At 43.3% G+C, this 23,792-nt stretch overlaps 1 protein-coding gene across 8 annotated transcripts in view; it reads right to left on the bottom strand.

The window, feature by feature from the left end:
* The window catches only part of MTR (5-methyltetrahydrofolate-homocysteine methyltransferase), a 99,559-nt gene that overhangs the window by 49,472 nt on the left and 26,295 nt on the right, over positions 1 to 23,792 (bottom strand). For 5 of the 8 annotated variants that reach the window (XR_004302512.1, XR_004302513.1, XM_032430285.1 and 2 more), the window contains 7 exons: positions 23,413 to 23,513; positions 22,219 to 22,280; positions 20,915 to 20,982; positions 18,470 to 18,549; positions 15,535 to 15,647; positions 12,122 to 12,262; positions 9,473 to 9,658 (listed from right to left, as the gene is read on the bottom strand). Coding sequence is in view for 6 of the 8 variants with exons in the window: in XM_032430285.1 (XP_032286176.1) it covers positions 9,473 to 9,658; positions 12,122 to 12,262; positions 15,535 to 15,647; positions 18,470 to 18,549; positions 20,915 to 20,982; positions 22,219 to 22,280; positions 23,413 to 23,513 (751 nt within the window). In the remaining 2 variants the exon portion in view is untranslated. Of the gene's footprint in view, positions 1 to 9,472; positions 9,659 to 12,121; positions 12,263 to 15,534; positions 15,648 to 18,469; positions 18,550 to 18,666; positions 19,387 to 20,222; positions 20,442 to 20,914; positions 20,983 to 22,218; positions 22,281 to 23,412; positions 23,514 to 23,792 lie in introns of those variants that run through there. The other 3 variants (XM_032430289.1, XM_032430288.1, XM_032430287.1) reach the window with 3 other exon arrangements.

Below are 23,792 nucleotides of genomic sequence, written 5' to 3'. Positions count from 1 at the left end.
GGGGAGCAGGAAGTCCAGCCACCACACACGCAACAAGGAGGAAGGTCTTCCCAGGACAGAAATCCTTTTATAGGGCCGGAACAGAATCACCAACTATCAGCCCCAGAAGGATGGGGCCTTGTCAAATTGTTCCTGTAGCACCCAGCAGAGTGCCTATCACCTTAACAGACAACTCCTATCTGCTGGATAAACAAAAGAATCTCAGAATGACCAGGCTTTCAGGGTACGGGCCTTTGCCAGGAGCAGGTCATATCACGTTAGATTCGCCAAGGTTTTCTTTGTCGTGTTCCTCGGCCAGGGTTATGAAATACACACATCAGTCAGTCTCAGTCATGCCTGAGGATCTCACAGACCTGGAAGAGAGGTCCAGGAGACCTGGAAGAGAGGTCCAAGAGACCCGGAAGAGAGGGCCAGGAAAGAACGGAATGGGAACCTTCCTCTATTTGCAAGGGCTCTCAACTCTGGTTGCACATTATCGCTGGAGGCTTCTTATTCGTGTGCTAATACCTGGACTGCACCCTAGACCCGTTAGATCAGGATCTTGAGAAGAGACCTAAAGCAACAGTATTTTTAGGAGCCCCTAGTGATTCTAACATACAGACAGGATGGGGTCCCGGGTTGGTGAGGCGCCATCTTCTCCGGTCAAGCTATGAGAAAACCTGAGTGACAATACCACAAATCTAGGGGTCAAGAAGGAATAAATACTTTTAATGATTTTATGAGTTACCCAGTTTACTCTTGAGCTTCAGAAAGCTAGACAGCCATCAGTAGGTAGAAGATTTAGTTAAGAAATCCAACAGTCAGGCTTTGCTAAAATATCACTCTCGGGGAAAAAGGAGATAAAACAATTTTTGATTGACTCATCAAGGTGGATGCTGAGAGGAAGAGATAGAAAAGGTGGAAGATACCTAGAATCTATAAGAATGCAGCCAGACAAGGAACAGGGAAGGAACAAGACCAACTGCTGAGGTAGGTCAAAGGTTCCCCGCGGAATGAGCTTCACATGGGCCACGGAATGCGGCAGGAGGCCCATCCTGCTGCCACCAAGTCCCCAACAGCAGTGATGGAAAGGGACGTCTGTGCCACCATCAGGAGGGCACTGACAAGTCAGAAGGAAAAAAGCCAGAGAAAGGTTTTACGTTTACTTAAAAAGTTTATGAGGACAAACGCTCTGGCTTTTCAGAACCACTGAGGGCGTCGGCTTAGTTCAGAAATTTTCTGGGTGGACTGTCCACTGTGGGCAGGAGTTAGGGATGCAGAAGCAGCATCTCGAGGTCAGAAGCGAAGGCACGGGGTGAAGACGGGGGAGATCCTGCTTGTGGCGGAAGAGCAGAGTAGAAGAGTGAGCTGGGGTCACTGGAAATGCAAGGCCAACCTGGAACGTGGTGCCCGCCAGCACAGCTCATGTTCCAGCAGGGAATCCGGAAGCCAGGGACTCGGGACTGAGCAGGAAACAGACCCGATGTCAGACAGGGAACGAGACTGAGAGGCGATCTCCACAGTGTGCCAACACCAGGGAGGAGAAAAGGGTCTCATCTGGGACTACTGCTGACAAAGCAAATGAGGAAATCAGAAACCAGACTCATCTGCCTGGTCATCATCGTGATCCAATGCCCACCCATGGCTTTTTTTCTAGAAACCACAGGCAGAGGCTGCTTGCTGGAAAAATCCTACTCGGAAGTGCCCAGGTGAAGCAGCACCATATCCTAACAGGGGGCACACGACCCGGTTCCAATCTTCTCTTTCACAAACAAGAATGCCAGGTGTGTGTGCTGGGAAGCCAGAGGGCCTGAGCTGAGGGAGACGCCAGCTATATGCTGTGCTGTTACTCTTGTGAAGTCAATGAACATCCCAGGCTCTGTGGATGTCTTAGGACTGAGTGCTTGGAGGCCCCCTATTCCTCACATCCCTGCCATGAACTCCCACCTCTGAAGGTAATCTAGAGAAGTCTCTTTCTTACTAAAAATTTAAGACTTGGGGTGCCTGGCTGGCTCAGTCAGAGGAGCATGCAGCTCTTGATCTTGGGGTTGTGAGTTCGAGCCCCACGTTGGGTGAAGAGATACTTAAATAAATAAATAAATAAACTTAAAAAAATAATTTAAGATCTATAGTCCATCTTATAAGGAAAGGCCCAAGAATGGAAATAATCATGTAAGCTTAGCCAGGGAGTGGGGACCTCTGTAGAGCCACTGAAAAGGAGGCACTTAAAATGCAGAAATATAGGTCGGATTTTCAGAAGGTCAGAGGAGAACATGTGAGAATCAGTTCCTAGGTGTGGGCCAACTACCTTCAGAGAGGTAAAAATAAAGGGAATGTTAAGAACTATTACTTCCGTTTCCTAGAACTATTTATAATACCATGGTGCGTATTTTCCTGGAAAATACAACTGAAAAACAGTATCAATTTATCTAAATTCAATAAAGAGGCCGTTACCAAATAAAAATCCAAAAAATCACTACCAAAGGAAAAATATTTACGAAAGGAAAAATAAGCCAATCACAACAACAACAAAGCAACACAAAATACCTAGGAACGTTCTTGAGATTTCCTATTTAAGAACAGCTATAAAACTTGATTAAAAGTAACTGGAAAGACATACCATGCTCCTGAATGACAACTTTGAATATTGTCAAAATAGCACTATTTTTAGGTTAGGGTTAATTAAATTTTAATCACTATCCCAATGGGGCTTTATTACTCCATAAACTGGAAAATTATTTTTCACATCAGTTTAACATAGGAAAATGTGTTGAATATAATGGATGCATTTACAGAATACTGATTCTTCTTTTATATAGTTTGCATAGGTGCAAACAAAAATGATACAGCCCATTCTATCATGTGATAATTATATTTCTAAGAAACCGACCTTACCAAAAATTATCATTTAAAATAATCATTTCAATTAGAAAAGGAAAATTAAATCTAGAAGTGAGTAGGAATAAAGTTACTTTCCCATAGAAATTTCAATGATAAAGGTGTTTAGTATTTTGTTAGAGTTAAAGTAACAGGCGGGGGCCCCTGGGTGGCTCAGTCAGTTAAGCATCCGGCTCTTGATTTTGGTTCAGGTCATGATCTCAGGGTTGTGAGAGTGAGCCCTGCATTGGGCTCTGCGCTCGGCACAGAGTCAGCTTGGAATCCTCCCTCTCCCTCTGCCCCTCCTCTCTCTCGTGTTCTCTCTCTCTCTCTCTGAAATAAATAAATAAAATCTTAAAAAAAAAACAGGTGATCAAAACTACTGACATCAACAGAAGACAGAGAAATGCTTCCTTATTCGCCTTTTATTCCAGAAGTTTCAGGGCCAGTCCCCTCTGCCACAGATGGCTTTGACTTGGCAGTCTTCATTGTAACATGAATCATAAACGTAAACTGAAATCGCAGGCAGATACTGCAACAAAAGCAGGTGTGAGTTCCTCTGCTCTGTTCAGTTGCAACAGTGGTTTTCCATCTGAGAGAGCCGCATTCTCCTTAGAAGCAACCATGTCATGCACACAAAGCGGATTCTGGTTAACTGACTGTTACACCCAAAAGCGTGACGAGAACTTGTCGACAGAAGACATGCTTTATACCAAAATATCTGGATTGTTGGTTTCTGAGCTTTGCAAATATATGAATTTTTTGTTTTGCTCTTTATAACTGCTTACCACAATCCTTCAGTGAGCATTTATGTCTATAGTCATATAGAAAAATTACTTTGTAATAGGAAAAGCAGTATTTAAAAGGAATCTTTAGTTCTACCACCTTACTCTAGTAATTACTTCCCTTAACAGCATTTTCTGCTCATCTTTATCAAATGTAGTTTTTACATAGTCATATACAGTGTCTAATTTTCAGTTTTACATTTTTTATTTACATTTTTTATAAGCACTGTCATCCTGCTCCATAATCTTCATAATTATTATCTGAATACTCTGAATAATATTCCAGCAGAATGATGTAATCTAAGTTAGCATTTCTCTCCAGTTGGGCATTTAGGTTGTTTTTTTCTTCAATAAAGCTAGTGAAAAATCCTTGCATATATAGCGTTCTTATGCTGTTGAATTCTTTTATTGGGATAATTTCCCAGAAATGAGATCATTAGCTCAAAGGGTAGGAACATTTTTATGTCCCTTGGCAGGTATTATGGTGTTTTTCAAAAGGACCATCTCAGTTGGTGCTACGCTCTAGAATGAATAAGGCTTTCTGTTTACTACTGCTGGACCAGCACAGATCTTGATCATTTTTAAGTTTACTTTTACTAACTTAGTATGGATAAAACACTACCTTAATATTGCTCTAATTTGCATTCTTTCATAACTAGCAAGTTAAAAAATTTTTTGCCCTACACTTGCTTTTTCTTTGTAGTCACATTCAGATCTAAATTGGGAAGGCTTGTTCTCAGACAGGATCAAACACTATGCAATGCTAACAGATAAAGCATGGGGATTACACAGGGCTTGGAAACATGCATCAGTCTGCAGACTGGCAGAGCAGGGATCCAAACTTGGCTCCAGCTTGTCCTAGCTGACCTTGGCTCACTGTAAAATGGGACGACAGCTACCCCAGGTGGTTGCTATGAGGACTGAGATCCACTCTGCTGGTGGTTTTCAACCAGAGTTACACATCACCTCTGCGGCTTTAAAATTCCTGAAGCCAGATTTTAAAAACAAAACAAATGAGCAAAGGAAGAAAAGAGAGAGGCAAACCAAAAAACAGACCCTTGACTAGAGAATCAACTGATGGTCACCTGAGGGGCGGGGGCAGGGGGATGAGTGAAACAGGTGATGGGGTCGTGATGAGCACCAGGTGATGCAGAGAACTGCTGAATCACTATACTGTGCACCTGAAATTAATGTCACACTGTGTTAACTATACTGGAACTTAAAATTTGAAAAAAAATGAAAAAATTACTGAAGGCAGCTCTCACCCCCGACCCAGTGAGTCAGGAACTCCAGGGGTGGAGCCCAGGGACGTACGTGGTTTTTAAAAGCACCCATAGAGACTACCCTTCCCCACAGGAATGTTTCTGCCTCACATTCCTGGTTAAGCACCACAGACACGCAAAGCACACAACACTGCATTCTCATTCTCATTCTCAGAGCTGACCTTGCTTCCTACCTTCACTGAGAAAACAGAAGCAATTATAGACTCCCATCAGCACACCGCCCAGCGTGCCTCTGGATCCGCACTCTTACACTCGGCTTCCTCTCCCGCCGCGTGAGCCAGGCTTCCCCTCCACTAGCACGCTGATTGCCCTCCCTCTCCACTTACAAGGTCACGGACCCAGCAAATGCCCCCTTTCTCTGGTGCATCAGTTCTTCCCTCTCTACCAGATCATTCGCATCATCAGCTTACGGATATCCGGACACATACTGTCACATCACCCATCTTCTCTCTCTCTCTCTCTCTCTCTCACTCACACACACACACACACACACCCTTCCTTAACCTCCTATCCATGTCTGGTTTCCACACTATGTCTCTGTTCCCTTTTACAGCAAAACTCCTCAAAAAAAGGCTGTTTACACCTGCTGCCTCCAATTCTCCTTATTCTCTCTTGAACCCACTCCAATCGGGCTTTCATTTCCTTAGAAACAGTACAGCAAGATCATAAACTACCCCATTTCTAAATCCAATGACAAATTCTTTGTTTCATCCAACTCAATCCACCACAGCTCTTTTAAAATAGCTCATCATGCCTTTCTTGAAGCTTGTTCTTCTCTTGGCTTCCAAGTGAACCCTGTCTTTTGGTTCCTCTCCTACCAAATAGGATGCTCCTCCTCAAATTCTTCTTCTGATGATGGTGTCTCCTCTTCTCCCCAGCCCTGAGCACTGCAGCTCCAAGATGCACTTGGTCCTAGGACCTCTGCTTGACAGTCATTCCTTTGGTGATAGAGTAGTCTCCCTGCTTTAAATCCCATCCATGTACAAATTATTCCCAAGTTTATCCACATATGTCTATATATGTTGGATGATGTATGTGATCTGTGTTTTTGTTTCTTACTCCCTTTGCCCTCTAAGAATATAAATTACACAAGGACAGAGACTAGGTTTTTCCCTGCAGTCTCCCCAGGGCCTGGCACACACTAGGTGCTCAAGATAGATTTGAAAGGATTAAGGCCGGTATCTGCCTCCATCAAACAATAACAGATTTCCGTATCAATTCTTAAAAGAACACTTAGATAACAGCAACAACAACAACAACAACAAAGAGCTCCTAGAAAAAGAAGAGATAAAGACTCAACAGTGGGTTTGGAGAATAAATATAAGGGTAGAAATCTCACACTGGGCAGAGCAAAATGCTAGAGCTGAAAAAACAGGAAGGACAAGAAAATTAGGCAATCTTTTCAAAACATCTAGTATCTGAATGCCGCACATGCCAAAAGAGAAGATAAAACCATTCAAGAAAACTTGCTACAACTGTGGCTGCAAGTTTTCCAAATGAAAGGGCCCAATGAGGGCCCAACATAACGGATGGCTCATCGTCAAGCGATTTCAGAACATCATGGACACAGAAGGTGCAAGAAGCATCCAGAAAGCAGGAAGATAAATAGGTTTTGCAAAAAAGAACCAAGGGTTAGAAGAGCACCAGTGTGGAAAACGATTCAAAATGATGTTAAGCTTGTACTCCGATACCCATACAATTGTCCCGGAAGTGTCAAAGTAGAATAGGGCCACTTTCAGACATGTAAGGCTTCAAAAATATTTACTGCCATGTTTTCTTTCCTAGGCAGCTGACAGAGGACGCACTCCACCAAATGAGAGATTAAGCCAAGAACTCAGACATTATGAGATGGAAAAGCCCGAGAGAGGGGCGAGAAGAATCCCTGGGATGGTGGCTCAGGGACCAGCTGGGCAGCCAGCCTACGACCTTCCAGACCATGTCAGGAGACCGGGAGGGAGAATTCTTCAAGAAATCAAAATGACCGTCTACTGAGTGTGCCCGGATACACTGGATATTGGAAGTGTACACAACCAGGGGTATTCTGAACATATAATCTGTAAGAAACAAAGCAGACAGAAACTCCTGATCTCGGGGTGCAGGAAAGGACCGGAGCTCTTGCACCCTGTCTCAGCCTGTGCACTGCTTACTGATGTGAGCGCCGAAAATAGTTACAACTAAAATTAACTGTACTGGGAGGGTGGGGGGAGAAAGGAAAGATGTGGGAAGGAGGGGGTAGAGGAGAGTAAAAATGCCAAATCTGTGGGCACTACAGAGAGGCAATGAATAACAGCGGAAACTGGGATTTGGAGATAAGGAGGTAAATGCTACAAGGAGCAGATAAGAAAGCTGACAGCTGGTGCCTCTGGGGGTCTGGAGGGCTGCGGGCTTCTGTTTTCCATAAAGAGCCACACAGAACCATTTGTCTCTGGAACTACCCTCATAGACATCTGATGGAAAAATAAAAATTATGTCAGAGGGTCCCACCACACGGAACTAGCAGTGGAAGAGGACTGGGTAACAACTTCGCAGACGCACGAGTTAACAGCGCGTGTCCAAATGCTGCACGCGCATGCGCTTTGACCTAGCAGCCCCACTTCCACGAACAGACGAGGAAAACCAGGGCACAGGGGTAAAGGACTGAATGAATTAGGGTATTCGCTGACCACACTCATTCCACTAAAAAATCAAGAAACAACTATCATTTCACTCTGCTGAATGATAGCAGATCTCGGCTCAAATCCTAGTACTACTACATGCTACTTGTGACAACAGGGACTCAAGTGCATGGAATACAAAAATAATAATCATATATACCCAACATTTATACGTTGGGAGGAAAAGCTGATTTAACGTGTGAGGTGTGCCTGCTTGGTAAAAGTAAAGGTTCAATACCCGTTCATTATCAAAATGATCTCCTCTGCACTCTTCTGAATTATTTGAATTTCTCTCCTGATGAAAATACATCTTTTGTACAAATACAATAACCCTTTAGCTAAAAATAATTTTATTCTAAAAATACACAAAGCAGAGAAAGAAAAACAACATATAATCCCACCGTTTGTCAATTATATAAAAGAAGTCAGTATGTCCCCATCTGAAACCATCCCTACCCTCCAGTTACCTAGCAATTTTTTTCTCTGCTTATACAGACACACATACACCCATATAAATTCTTTATTAAATAAAACCAGAATCATGTCACCTGTTTGTTTTTTTTTCCCATTTTCCGATATATTGTTTCCATGGCTCCCATCACCTCATTCTTTTTACCTGGTACACAGTATTCCTTGTGGCATGTAGTAAGAACCGAGGCATTCCACTACTGAAGAACTTTCAGAGTATTTCCCATTTTTCGCTACCACAGAGCCACAATAAGTGTGAACACATACCCTTACATATCAGCTTATTATTAAATTCCAAGAGGGGGCTGATTCATAAGGAATGGAGTTTTTTTCATTGTTTTTTAAAAAATATTGAATAGACACAAAAATAGTCGTAAAAGTCATGTGAGGTATATAGCAACAACAGGGGCGCCTGGGTGGCTCAGTCAGTTGAGCATCCGACTCTTGGTTTCAGCTCAGGTCATGATCTCAGGGTCATGAGATCAGCCGGTCGGGCTCTGCACTCAGTGGGGAGTCTGAGTGAGGATTCTCTCCCTCTGCCCCACCCCCCACTCATATTTTCTCTCTCTCTTTAAAATAAATAAATCTTTAAAAAAAAATAAAGCAACAATACAATATAATCACTGCACGCCCTCCCTCGGATGAACTATCATTATGTTTGAAGTTTCCCATTGCCCCTCCCTGACTCCACAGCAGAGACATTATGAGAGGTGCCGTGTGTCAATCTTTTACTTTTTTTCTCTTTGCTAAAAGAAACAAATATCTCATTAATGCTTCCTTTTTCCTATCTTTAATCATTACAACATATAGTATCTTCTCATAGGTTTATTGGCTATTTGCATTTTTTTTTTCTATAAGCTGCTTATTCATTTCCTTTATCTTCTTTTGGGTTGATTTGGGTGTTTTATTTTCTGATTTACGGAAACGCTGCATATTGGGGCTATTAACCCGCTATTACTACTCATGTTGCAGATAATACCATGCCCTTCACCAGAGAAAGTGTTACATTCCCATGCGGATAGCTCTATTAATTTTCCTTCTGGCTTCCCAACTTTAGGTGAGGATTTGCCCATACACTCTTTAGAATTTTGCTTTATATGTTTAGATCGTTCATTAACGCAGACTTTATTTTAGTAGATGGTGGGAAATAGGTCTGTACTTTATTTTCTCCCAAGTGCACAGCCAGTAGGTCTAATAGCTTTTACTGAATAATTCCTTTCTCCATCGATACAACGACTACTACACATCCAATTTTCACACACACACGGATACAAGTATCTGTACATGTGTATGATGCACGTGTGTGTGCCTATGTGTACACATACACATTTATGGTGTTTACACGGCTGTTTCAGACTCTGTTCTCTTCCACTGCTCTGTCTCGCCCAGGGAACGCCATGGAGCGAGGTCCAAAGAAATCACTCACCTGCCCTTCTTCATCAAAAGCCATGACCACCGCAGCAGCTCCAAACTTCTTAATCTTTCTAGCCTTCGCCAAGAAGTCATCCTCTCCCTCCTTCAGGCTAATGCTGTTGACAATGCACTTGCCCTGGCAGCACTTCAAGCCGGCTTCAATCACGGCAAAATTGGAAGAGTCGATGCACAAGGGCACCTAGATCAGAGGGGCAGGAAGAATCAGGGAAAAATCACAGGTCACCACAGATTCCCTTCCGAGCGCCAGCTCCCAGTCCTCGTATGTAGGGAAACACTACACCAATAACAGTGTGGCAGAAAAAGGATTTTAATGTACTTGTTCTTTTAAAGCCCATAACACTTGGAGTGATTCCGGTCCTACAGGAGACCCCATGCATGAGTCCAAAATTTACACACATCAAAGATCACAGCTAAATACCAGGATGAAATCACAGAGCTCAGCTCATCTGCTTCATCCCCAGTTTACACCTTCCAGTGCCTACAGCTCAAACAGGATTCCGGTATCCCTGATCTGACTCTGGGATTAAGGTTTGGCCTCACACCCTCGGGAACAGCCCTCCAGCCAAGTTATTCACATCCAATCTTCCCTTTAGAAAATCAAGTTCCTGACTGGATAAGACAAACAAAATTTTACTCTTAGAAAGGAAAAGACGTAATATTTAATAAATGTATATAACTACGAGAAAGGACAAAGTTGGAAGGCACAGATGAGAACAGGGCCAATTTTACTAGTCTCCATGCATTCATGCCTCTGTTCCGGGAAAGGTGAAAGTAAGGGTTTCGAGGCAGGACTAGAGTCAAGCACAGAAATGAAACAGGGCAGCTGATCTAGGCTCCTTTGCTTAAGTCACTCAATAAGTATATAATTAAGCGACAACCACATTAGGCCGCACGCTAGCCTTGGGGGCAATGACAGAGTCGGTGGCTCCCTGGCTTCCCCGAGCTGTATAAAGATAAACGATTTAACAAGTAACGACATAAAGTGTGGGGGATGTGAGGGCAGGAGAGGGGCATAGCTGTCATGAAAGCCTGCTTCAGGGGCACCAGACCCCACCTGTGCATGGGGGGGGGCAGGAGAATCACGGAAAGGTTCCCAGGGCAATCGGCTCTTCCTCAGGCCATACCTCCAAAGGAGAGAGAGCACAATGGAACAAGGGATTCTCGATTCTACCCTTTCCCAGCACGCTGGTAATGACAGGTTTGTGGTCAAGTACTAGTGCCAATACCAGGCCAATGTTTTAAAGTGCTGGCTGAGTCTGGTGTCCCAACTCCGCTGATGAAAATGTGCTAGTCGCACCTTTTTTTTTTTTTTTTTTTTTTTAAAGATTTTATTTATTTATTTGACAGAGAGAGACACAGCGAGAGAGGGAACACCAGCAGGGGGAGTGGGAGAGGGAGAAGCAGGCTTCCCGCTGAGCAGGAAGCCCGATGCGGGGCTCGATCCCAGGACCCTGGGACCATGACCTGAGCCGAAGGCAGACGCTTAACCGACTGAGCCACCCAGGCGCCCCCTAGTCGCACCTTTTTATGCTTGACTCCAGCTGTTCATAATTTGGTCTCAAATAAATTATGGTAGGAGGTCCAATCCAGGAAAGATAAGGAAGAACAATTACTGGAGCAATCAGAACAGTAATTAATTAACAATGTCTTAAGTTACACAAGGCTGTTCACAGTGAAGGCACTTTTATCTTCAGGGTTCGAGAGTCAGACACAGCACGTATGACTGCTCCCACTTCAGGGCAGAGGAAGGAAACTCGGGTCAATGGTCAGTTGGCCTGCCTGGGACCGTAAGAGTCTCCGACTCCCAGCAGAGCCCCCTTCCCACCCCTCAGCTGATGAACAGCTGCTCCCCCTTCTCCGTACCTTAAATTCTCAAAATATTTACTCCCAGAGGAGCGATGAGGCTTTTTACTGAGGAGTTTAAAGACACAAATGAAAGATGGGTTAATGTAATCCACTGCTTACCGCAAGACGCCTGACTTAAGCACTGGCTGAAGGCCTAACGAAACACTGACAGCCCCGTCTCTCAAAGCACTAGGAAGTTTCTTTAAAAAAGAACTTCACAAATCACTTCTCCATCACAAATTCAATGGTAGAGAAATGAAGTAAAAACTTTAAAGATTTTAGGATCCACCTAAAAAATGTTTTAAAGAACTGGACACACAAATTAGTTTTCATCTTTTAAAGAACAAATGTAAAAGCTGACATATGCTATTTTGATTTAATCTTGTTTTATAGTTTTGTTTACTCTGATAAGCCCCAGAAGGTCTCTTCCTCCTGCAATAAGGAAGAACTGCCTGAGTGACCCTGTGCTCAGAATAGAACTAATGTCTTGGTAGGAACAGGCAACTAATGTCCTTCAGAGACGTGGGAAGGAGGTTCTTAGTCCATCCAGACATCAGAGGAAACTCAATTCTTGTGAGCAATTCCAGAAGCCTTGGAAACAGCTGAGCTGAAGTCACAACTCTCTCTGGTTTATATCGAAAGACTACCATTAGGGAAGAAAGTGACAAACAGAAACCGTTCACTTTCACTGTAGGAAAACAGAACACCAGGGCGTGAGATGACGGATCCCTGGGACAAGTGACAAAGTTAAATGAGTGACAGATGAGGGCAGGTAAATCCCCTCATTTTGTACAACCTTTGCGATGTCGGGCTCGGAAGCAATGAAGTTGCAAAATCTGGTCATTGCACTCGAACCATCCAGCATGCCATCATCCATGTTGATATCCAACACCTGCGCTCCCATTTCCACCTGCACTTTGGCAACACTCAGTGCTTCCTGAAGGAAGAATGCCAGAGGAGGCAGCATTAGGAGAAGGTGACTCAAGAGAAGGCTACAAAAGTCATCCCTACCACCCCAGCAGTCCTTTCAAATCAGACTGGATGAACCAGCCTCCCCAAGTCCCGGCCTGCTCTCCTCCCATCCATCATCATAATCTGATGACTGGCCTTTCCTCCACATCTCCTCCCTCATGTCAGTTCACGACTCAGAATCCACCAAGGTTCTGTCCTCCTGCCGTAAAGAAGCTCAACTCCCTCAGCCTGGCGTTCAAGGCCCTCTGTGACCCGGCCCCACTCTTCCCCTCCTGGTTCCCTTCACCCAACCACATCTGTTTCCACTTCAGGGTCACAGATCACGTTGTCTCCTCTGCTTGGGATACAATCCCCTTCCCTTCTATACTGTTTAGGACCCAGCTCAAGCCCCAGCTCCTCCAAAAAAGTCCTCAGAGAAACCATCCACAACTTCTGTGACTCTTCAGTGTTTGCCAAGACATGCAAAGTGTGTTGCAGACTGTTGGTAAGAGTTACATGAAATAGGAGTTAAATAAAATCCAACAGATTTTTATACTGGAAGGCTCTTCAAATCCTTTAATACACTGTCACCCACTGTAAATATCCAAGAACAGAATACGCAGCATTTCCCAACTTGTGACCACTGAAGGAGTATCTTGTAGGCTCAGTGCTCCAGAAAACATACTTTGGGTGGGAAACACGGCTTATTCCACAATGACCTGCTGCCTCTGTAACTTCTGCAACGACTGTGATCATTACATCATCGTGGTCTATGAGATCATCGTTTCCCTGGGATTTCATGAGTATTAGCTTATTCCTCAAAATAGAGTGTAAGTGTTTGGAACTCTGGAAAGGTCTTAGGTTTCTCCTGCTCTCCTTTGAACAATGCTGGGCAAAACATACACGTTCCATAATGCTTTCTAACTAACTGAGAAAACAGAGAGTTTATTTTAGGTCTTCATCGTACACTTTGTAATGTAATAAAATAAATAAGGATAAAATCAATAGTAGCTTCTGATGTTGTCTTATTTTTTCTTTAGCTTAAGAAAACGACATCGAAATTTTAAGCAATCATTGTGACAGAGCAGGCATGAGACCTTTTGCATATGCCACAAGGAAAGACCATTCGTAATGACCCAAGGTTACACAGGAAAAGGATCACAATAAAATTCAGCACATCAAAAAATGTTTTTTCAGTATCGGCAATGTGTGAAATACTATAAAGAATCGAAAGCATGCGTCCCAATCCCTGTTCCTGGAGGGCTTACATCTAGCTGGGGGCATATGACATAGTCACACAAACAGCCAGCAGTGTTGCCATGTGAGGTGTGAGTCAAGTGCGAGACGGCCTGCAAAGCAGGAGAGGGCCAGTCTCTGCGGACTGAAATGGAGGAAGCCACCTCAGAGGAACAGTCTTCAGCTGGCCCCTGGGAGACAGACTGGAGGAAGCAGAGCGGAGACAGCCAGCAAACTGGTGAGACCAGAGATCGAAAGAGCTGGAAAGCAGAGATCCCAATACCTGACCTTTCTATTCCAGAAAAGTCACAGAGTAAAACCTTGGAGGTCCGACCCTCCCAAATGGGCTCACTACGATGACGTCATTTGTACAAGGTGAGCAAAATCAGCCCTGGAGCTTCTTTCAAGGTCAGTGCTCCTTCCGTTAAACCACAAAGGCTTGAGGGATCGCTAACTCAGGGAAAAGTAGAATCAAATGAGGAGTCAGCCCTAGCGGCCCCCTGACAGATCCCACTGCCTCCTCCTGTGTCCTGCAGGCAGGGACAGCAGAGTGGCCTTGGGGTCTATCATTCACTTGCTGTGAACAACAGGTGAGTAGTTTGCCTTCCCCCAGATGTACGTAGGAAAAATGGGGGTAACAATAGAACCTATCTCATGGGTCTGTGAGGATTCGGTGAATAATGATGGAAAGCACCTCGCACCGTGACTGGCACATAGTAAGACCCTACTGAAGGCTAGATATTATTACTCCCATCCGCTTTCATGTTCCTAAGTTGCCCTCTGTCCTCAGTATCAAATCTATCAAATCTGACAGCTCAAAGGGACACCACAGAATGGCCATAAGAATCAAAAAGTAAATAGAAACATGGCCAACTGAAGAATGCTATGTAACTACTAAGGGTCATCAGGACGTCAGAGAGGAACAAACAAGAAAAAAAAGGCATGGGTGCAGAAGCAAGCCTTCTGGAATGTTCGGGTGACAGGTTGGGATGGGAAGACAGTCTGGTGTCTAAGTGAGCGAAATGAATGGTGGCCTAAAGAGTTTGGATTTTCTCCCATCTGCACAAAATGTGACCCTGTGAAAGCTTCTGATCTGGGGGAGGGCTGTGACAGGAGCTCACGGCAGCAGCAGCAGGAATGCAGGGCAGAGGGCAGACGGGACCTGCCAGGAACCAGCAAAGCAGCTAAGCAGGCCGTGTCGGTGTGCCACAGAGGGGCGCCACCGAGTGCTACCGTGGAGCAGTAACTAATAAGTCCATGAAGGCTGATAAATGGCTCCTTTCTTGGTGATTAAAATGAAGTCTGCTTTGATACTGATTTCTGGAAAATCTATTTCCTAAAGCTTGCAAAACCTCCAAGTGACAGTTGATGATAAATCATCACGAAAGCCCAGACTAAATTCCTCCAATGTTTAACTTACTATTTTAATAAGAAAAAAAAAAAATCTATCCGGCTGTGTAGGGTAGGCTCTATGGGGATCAGAGTTTGCAGACCCACAGAGTGACCAAGCTGAGAAATACTATGGCTAACCCGTCATGTAGACTCTCCAAGGCAGGGGCCTATTCCTTCTTTTCTGTGTGCTTGTTTATTTTAGTCTAGAGCCAGCAGAATCAAGACCACTGCACTAGTCAGCTGTTGGATGTGGTCACGAGGAAGTGACTAGGAAGGCTCTTGGCTTCCCCTTTCCCTGGAAGGATTTGTGAGAAGCCAACATGAAGAGTATTCTCAAATTCTTAAACTTACTTCACAGTTAATAGAAACAGCCAGAACCTGGATCCCTCCCACCTCACCCCACTTCAGATCCCGGAGGCAGTTCTTTTTGACAAATATTAATAACAGCAGCTTCAGTCTCCCGAAGCCGCAGGCTCCCACCTGCCCACCTGCTGCAGACACACGTGACCGTTCTCCTCACGGTCCCCAGAAGCTCTGCTAATAACACTCTCGAAGGCAGAGCTGTCTCATTTACATGCTGTCTAGCCAAAAACATGGCAGATGCCTCAAGGGTCTTAATGAGATGCTCACTTCATAGTTTCCTGCCATGATGAGTTTAGCAAACTTCCTGGATCCTGCCACGTTACAGCGCTCTCCAATGTTAACAAAGTTGGTGTACGGTCCGATCCTGAAGGGCTCTAGACCTTAAAAGGAGAAGCATTTTGAAAATTTTCTGAAAATTCATATGATGACATGAGACAGACAGAAAACAAATGTTTTCATTGAGAAAGAAGCTTCCGCGGCACAGCCCACAGGACTAGACAGGATCCCTGATGTGGGATTAGAACCATGGCCTCCTCCCCCAGGGATATTTAAACACAACAAAGGCTACATGTTACAGCTACATGGACACCCAGAACTCCCAAAAGAAGTATTTTAGGAGTGGAGATGCAAAATGTTTCTAAAGAACTGCTTCATACCAGCTCTGAGAAACAAGGAAACATTATCATCATACCCCTATTTCACCAAGAGTGGGGGGTGGAAGCCATGAAGTTAGAATCAGAAGGATCACTCTGCAGCTGTCCACCCAGACATCAGCTTGAAGCCGGATGGAGTAAGCTTTCGTAATCACACCAGCTGTGAGCTGAGAGCTTTACCTTATGTCTTTGATCCAGAGGCCAAGAACCCATAACCAGCAAGGACGAATGGGATCACAAGGAAGGACCCAGGCTGAGCCCTGGGAGACAGGATTTGCCGCGGCACACCCCCCACTCCTGAGCTGACGCTGGGAAAACTGGGGCTCTCTGCACCTCTCTCCTTGTATCTCTCCTGTTACAGGCCAATTGAGGGGCAAATACCAGCTTTCTAATTATGAACACATTCACGGAGGTAAAAAGCGAGATGAGGCGTAAAGTATCACTACAGAAACAGCCCTTAACTGTTTTTGCTCTACTTGTTCTATTGAAAGTGTGAGGCGAGGGGGGCTTGCAGGGTGGTTACAGGAAGGATGGAGGGACAGCCAGCCGCGGGTTCAAAGCCCAGGGACACTTCTTTCATAGCTTCTGATCGTATAAAAGAGAGACGTAAAAGGATGGTTTTTCATACTTGTTTCATACATTTCATGGCACTATTGTAAAAATGAGACTAGAGAACACTGATAAGCATAAAATTAGCACCAGCAATCATAGCCGTTGTTGTCAATAAAAGAAAATGGCTTTTGTGTCCTTCGTCAAAGCACTGGTTGAGAAAGAACAAAATATCAGGGAGAGGAAAAAAAGGAATATGAGATGAGCAATCACAAAAGTATTCCAGACTGTTTAAGGGACTGGGGAAGCTATCCCTTCCCAGTTTTGTCCTATGATTTCTTCCCACTGGGAGTGACCCTCCGAGTGAGCCGCAAGGTGGCCCCGGGCCTTAGTCAGACCCAGGGGCACACAGGACAGGCAGACAGCTGGGCCGACGCGTAAATGCTCAAGGGGTCCTGCATCATCGCCCTATGAGCGCCGCATACAGAGGGCTTCTCATCAGTTACACATGTGAAGTATCTGATATAAAAACTACGTTTTTCTTAAGTTTGTAATCCATGAAAGAGTATGTTTGATGTCATTCTTTAAAATCGGATTGAAGGTGATTTTTAAAGCAATTTAGAAATAGCACATGAAATTCAAATCAGAAGAAGAGGATTCTTTTATTCTTACATCTAAATTCTTCTTTAAAAATCATATCTAGCAGCGCCTGGGTGGCTCAGTCAGTTAAGCATCTGCTTCGGGCTCAGGGCATGATCCCGGGGGTCCTGGGATGGAGCCCCATGTCGGGCTCCCTGCTCAGCGGGGAGCCTGCTTCTCCCTCTGTCCCTCCCCCTGCTTGTGCTCTCTCTCTCTCTCAAATAAATAAAATCTTAATAAAAAAATAAATAAAAATAAAAATCATATCTAAGTGGTTCTCTTCTTGTTTCAATTGTGGCAAAGGCTGACTATTTAAACTGCTAGTCCTTGGCTGAAGCAAACAAGTTTTAAGATCTAAGGATGAAATAAACTATCCTACCACACCTCTCTCTGTTTTCTGGAGAACAAAAAGAAAACAAGGAAGACTGAAGAAGGTTTTTAACCCAACTTCACACTCACTCACTGGGATGAATTCGATGAAGTTATATTCCAACTGAGAAAAGTAGGTGTTCCTTTTACTTTCCCTTGTATTTTATTTCAATTTTCTTAGAGGAACATAAGGAACAAAAATATTTCAATTCAGAGAAATGCTAAATTCTAAATTTTTAGGGTGCCTAATTTCCCATGTGCGCTATTTGCATGTTCTCTAAGAATCTGTGTGTGTGTGCGTGTGTGTCTATATATATATATAGACACACACGCACACACAATTATTTTCCTGAGAAATACTACCTAACAATACATCATTGAAGTATTATGGGGAAAACATAAAATTTAAAGTTATGTTTCTAATGGATGGCACGATAAACTTTTATTAACGTTCCTTACTTGAACATCAACACTCATTCTCAAAAAGGGAAGCTGCCCACCTTATGGGACTGTCGAGCACCAGAGAACAGTCAATACCACACCTCTCTGTAAAGTCCTAAATACGTGGTGAATCTCAGATGGCGACAATCATGTTGTAGAAGCAAGCACAATTTTCTACGAAGAGGCTGCTGTCGTGACAAACCACTGAGCCTTGACAGTTTGGAATTTTCAATAACTAAGAGCAAGTCTGACGATTACAACAGTTAGCCTGTGGCCGAGAGTATGTTTTCAAAGCAGTGCCTCACAGAGCCAGGGCCATGTGAGTTCTAAACCCAAGCAAGGGCCCCACCTGGGCAAACCACCTGTGCCTTCTGCCCATTTCCCACCCCTGATCTTCACGAGAATTCATCTAAATGCAAGAAAAAATATGGACGCTTCCCTGACCTAAGAAACAAGTTGCTTGGCACACACATCACTACCACTTAGGATCAACACGAAATTAACCCACAAATGGTTTCTGAAATGATAAAAATCATGTCTTTATCACTTACCAGATAGTAACATATGCTCTTCAAAAACAGTGGCAGGTGGAACTCTAGGCTTACAGTTTTCCACAGCTTTAGCAATCTCCCTGAGTTAAAAGAGAAAACACTATCTCCATTAATTCGGAATAAAATAAATTTAATTAAACTAATTCCCAGCTATGAAATTAAGTCTATTTAACATAATTATGCACATAATTATATACCTAATTCCAAATGTGCAGCAACAGTTATGCCTTTTAGTTTTCTCAGCAATGCAGAAAATGAATGTGTCAACTTTAACTTTTCTGTATTTTCCCAGTCTGCTGTGTACTGACTGCACCAGTTTCTGCCCTCAAGAGATAGAAACCGAGATACGTAATGGTTTACGCAAATGCAAACAGCAAATCTCCTTTCTTTCCCAAACCCATAGATGCCCTTTACTCCATGAAATAGGTGCTTGCTTCTTAGTGGTTTAAAAGAAAAAAAAGCTTCATCATTAAGAAGGAGGAGCATACAAGAGAGGGGCCAGGAGTGGAGGCCCGTGTTTCAGGTCAGTTTTTCCTGAGCACAGAAAGCACAGAGTAGGGAGGGTCCATGGTAATAAATCACTAAAACTCCAAGATGATTAGTCTTCAAAATTTGCTTTGATTATGCATACACTTTTTAACCTTATTGGCTCTGGTAAATTATGTCTTTGGTCAACCTGGAAAAATCTGTCTACTCCACTAAATTTATCAGGGCCAGTATGAACTCCTCACTCTGCTGCCCCCTAGATTGGTATGCCAAAGTAAAAGCAGCAAACACACACACACACACACACACACACACACACACACACACAGGTAGGTAGGTAAGTAGATACAGACATACATATACCTGCATGCCGATACACAGACACAGAAACACAAACACACAGGTATTTTTAAAACAACTTTTTTTAAAAAGGAGGCGATAACCTTAAAAACAAAAAGAGATCCAAAGATTTAAAAACAAAAAGAGGGCGCCTGGGTGGCTCAGTCAGTTAAGCGACTGCCTTCGGCTCAGGTCATGATCCTGGAGTCCCGGGATCGAGTCCCGCATCGGGCTCCCTGCTCAGTGGGGAGTCTGCTTCTCCCTCTGACCCTCCTCCCTCTCGTGCTCTCTGTCTCTCATTCTCTCTCTTGCAAATAAATAAATAAAATCTTTAAAAAAAAATAAAATAAAAAAAATAAAAACAAAAAGAGATCCACCTTCAACTATTGATAGCTTTTAGATACTATTTAAAAGATATTTCAGGGGTGCCCGGGTGGCTCAGTCATTAAGCGTCTGCCTTCGGCTCAGGTCATGATCCCAGGGTCCTGGGATCGAGCCCCACATCGGGCTCCCTGCTCCCTCTCCCACTCCCCCTGCTTGTGTTCCCTCTCTCGCTCTCTGTCAAATAAATAAAATCTTAAAAAAAAAAAAAAGGTATTTTAAAAATTCCATAGGCTCTTCACAGAGTCTATCACAGAAGCCAACAAAAGCAGTGAACTGTTAGGTAATTCAGGATGGTGGACACATCGCGTGCACAAAAACAGACTCAGAACAGTGAGATGACTGGCTCAAAACAGGATCATCAGTCACGGGAGAGAAAAAACAAATTACAAACAGTCTGAAACTGGATTTTATTCCACTTCTTATTCCTCTTATCAGCCACAAAATGGCAAGGACTTGAACACAAACTCCACCAGGCTCTTCTTCCACACCACCATGCTTCACACGCTCACTCAACAACATGGAGTATGCAATGACCTTAAGGTACCTGGTTGTCTTACTGTCTTCCCCTTCCATGAGACAACTAATGGACACACGTACTTGCCCACAAGATATATGAACCGTTCCTCCTTAATTTTCTGAATACTAGTTAGGTATTTAAGTGATAGAATATCATGATATCTGGAATTTGCTTCACAATATTCTAAGGGGGAAAAAGTTGGAAAACAGACAAAATAAGAATAGCAAAATCTAGAAAATTATCGAAACTCTGTGGTAGGCACATGGAAATTCATTTTATTATTTTTCTACTTTTATTGGAATTTTTCACAATATAAAGGCATCTCAGTTTGCTAGGGCTGCCAAAATAAAATACCACAGGCTGAGTAGCTTAAAGAGCAGCAATATCTCAAGGTTCCGGAAGCTAGAAATTGAGACGAAGGCATGTGGACAGGGCCAGTCTCCTCTCAGGCCTTTCCGGCTTGGAGACAGCCGTCTTCCCCCTATGTGGTCACTCAATCCCTTCCTCTGTGTGTCTGTCTCACAAAGACACCAGTTACACTGGATTAGTGTCCACCCATAGGATCTCATCGTACCTTCATTATCTCTTTAAAGATCCTATCTCCAAATACAGTCACATTCAAAGGAACTGGGCGGTTGGAACTTCAACACATGAATGGTGGGGGGTGGAGGACATGATTGGTCCCATGACAAAAGAGCATATTTAGAAGTGATTCCTACCTGATATGATCTGGTGTCGTACCACAGCAACCACCCACTATATTGACCAAGCCATCCACAGCAAAGGCCTGCATTTCGGAAAAGAAAAAGTTTCACAGAGCCCATTTGAATTCTAAACTCACTTCCACCAATTCAGCAGGAGATCTATGTTTCCTGAATAACGAATTTTTCATTGTAAAGAGAGTTAAACATACTTAATCCAAGATATAAAGCTTTCACGCGCCCTGGATGTAAGTTTAAAAGCAGAAAATAGTCCAGATGCTATGAAATCCTTTACACCATTTATAAGTACAATGACATAATCATTTGCCTACTTGGCCATAATAGAGACTTTTTTTTTCCCCATATGCTGAGGTGAATGACTGTGAGCTGGATAGTGTAACAAATAACACATAAAGTGAGCATCAGTTTTTATATTTAAGTTAATTTTAAATTTTAATGAACTAAAAATTTAGGGGTGCCTGGGTGGCTCAGTCGGTTAAGCATCTGCCTTCAGCTCAGGTCATGATCCCAGGGTCCTGGGACTGAGTCCCATATCGGGCTCCCTGCTCAGCAGGGAGCCTACTTCTCCCTCTCCCTCTGCTCTTCCTCCTGCTCATGTGCGCGTGCGCGCTAAAAATTCAGTTCCTCAGTCACATTTCAAGTTCTCCAATAACCACATGGTAGTGGCTACATACTGGGCAGTGTGGGTCTAGAGTTTAACCAAACGCTAGTTAGCGAAAGACAGTAACTGAGACAGGAAGTCAAGAAACTGAGAAGTCAGAGTATTGGAAAGATCATCTACTAGATAAGGAACTGAAATCACAAGAATCAAGTCAGAAATCATTTAGGAGAGAATGTTAGTGAGCCAGAAGCTGAAAGTTCAAGGAATGAGGAAGGGACCCAGGGGTTAGTGGGCAGTATGGTCCCATGACCTGGGATTCAAAGATGGGAGGTGTGTGGGTGATAAGGTGTGCAGGCGACAACAGGGAGCAAGGAGGATACCTACTCCACCCAGCAGTTTGGTTGGGGTGGAGTGGGGGAGGGAAGCCACCACATGAGAGGACTGCAGAAGACAGCGAAGTTTCAATTAGTCTGGGTCCAGCCTGACTGGGGATTTTCCAACGGCCCCAGGGCCAGATGGGGAGAAAAATGCTGCTGGCGAGCCCCTCCCTCTGCCTCTACCATCGTAATTCAGAGTGGGTAAGCTTTTGTTATATAGACACTGGGATTTCTTTAGGAGAAAATTCTACTTCTAAATATTCTAAATCTAAGATTTCCATTACTCCAACTCTTAAAAAACCAAATGAAAGACCATCCTTAACCTTTAGTTGCGTGGCCATCATATGCGGAGTTTCGTCATAGTCACCAAATGTGTTGGGAAGACCTAAGAAAGCACATTTCAAGCATTACTGAAAACCATCTTAACAAATAGGCTAGTGTTTGTGAGGCTGCAGGTTTAAAAGTTAGGAAATTTTATATTTATAATTAAATGGTGATTACTTGCAAAAACAAATAACAGTTCTTAATATCGAACATAGTAAATGCAGAGATACCACACCTCTCCCCGCCCCCCAAAAAAATCACAGAGGCAAATAAACATAGGCTATTTCTCTTCCATTTGAAAGAAAAAAGTCACTACTATATGGGACAGAATTTCTCCAACCCCATCCCATTCCCACAGAGGACGCTCAATCTTGTCAGCTAGCTGCTTGGGGGTAGAAGTTGGGGACTACTACATACCCTTTGAACTAATGAGCACCTGGCGATATGAATTAAAAACAAACTCAAAACACAACCAGTTCTCAAATAAATTTTTCCAAGTTCAAATGTTCAAATAAATCTTCCCAAGTAAAATTTTAGCATTGAATTAACCAATTTCCTATTTTATTTATTAGCTCCTTCCAGTTATCTTACTCCTTCTGGGGAAATAAAATTTGGTGAGCATTAAGATATACATATTTGGAGAAAGAAAGCTGGAAAATGATTGTTAGCCCTAAGGAGCTAAGCAAATACTCAAAAACATTCACCAGGAAATCTGGTTAATGCAGAATGGGTTACTAATTTCTAATTGAATAGTTTTAGAACGGTCTAAAAATATCTGTATCTATATCTATATATAGTAAGCTAGCAGTGCTAACTTTTAGAAAGGAAAAAGCTGACAAAGGTTGTTAACACAGAACAGAGAGGAGGGCTCCTTCTCCTCTTCTTTGCACTCATCTCTTTGGCTGTGTTCCCATGGCCAGCACTGTCACCTAAAGCAAGGCTCTGTAACTAGACTTCATCCCCCAAAGTTCTGTCCAATCCTGAAGCTTGTAGGCTGAGTCAAATTGTTCCTTCAGGTCTAGAGGCAAGCAGTGGTCTAGACCCAAATACTCTTCATTTAGAAAATGGCCACTGAATTTCAACTACGTACCAAGACCTGCAAAACAAATTCTTTTGGCCAAACTCTTTTAACCCTACCTACCCCGTCGTGTGTATTTGGATTTCCCCATGTGCAACTCCCTAGAGATACACACCTGCATTGGGATAACAGAGTACATAGGCTGTTGTACATTTTCCAATTGTTTCAATAAAAGGTCTCATTTCAGCTGCACCCAGAGCACAGTTTAATCCAATGCTGTAAAAACAAAAAGAAGGTATCAGGAGCATTATCTTGTATGCAAGGTGTTTATGTATATAAAACATTACAATAAAGTAAGGACTATATTTAAAACCAAGCAGATAATAAATCTCCACGTTAGCTTTAGCACCTTTATTCAGATATAGTCAAAGCCATTTCATTGAAGTCCCTCTGAATGTTTCTGTCCATGTCTCCAATGTCAGATGATCTTACAGCTAAAGGACCCTGCCTATGGTAGTTCCTTGAAGAATTTGACAGTTTGGTTACTGGTATACC

Source organism: Phoca vitulina, unplaced genomic scaffold, assembly GCF_004348235.1.
Source record: "Phoca vitulina isolate PV1807 unplaced genomic scaffold, GSC_HSeal_1.0 scaffold43, whole genome shotgun sequence".
Classification (NCBI taxonomy): Eukaryota; Metazoa; Chordata; class Mammalia; order Carnivora; family Phocidae; genus Phoca; species Phoca vitulina.
Note: the sequence above shows the minus strand (reverse complement) of the source record. Positions and strands in the feature narration are given on the sequence as shown.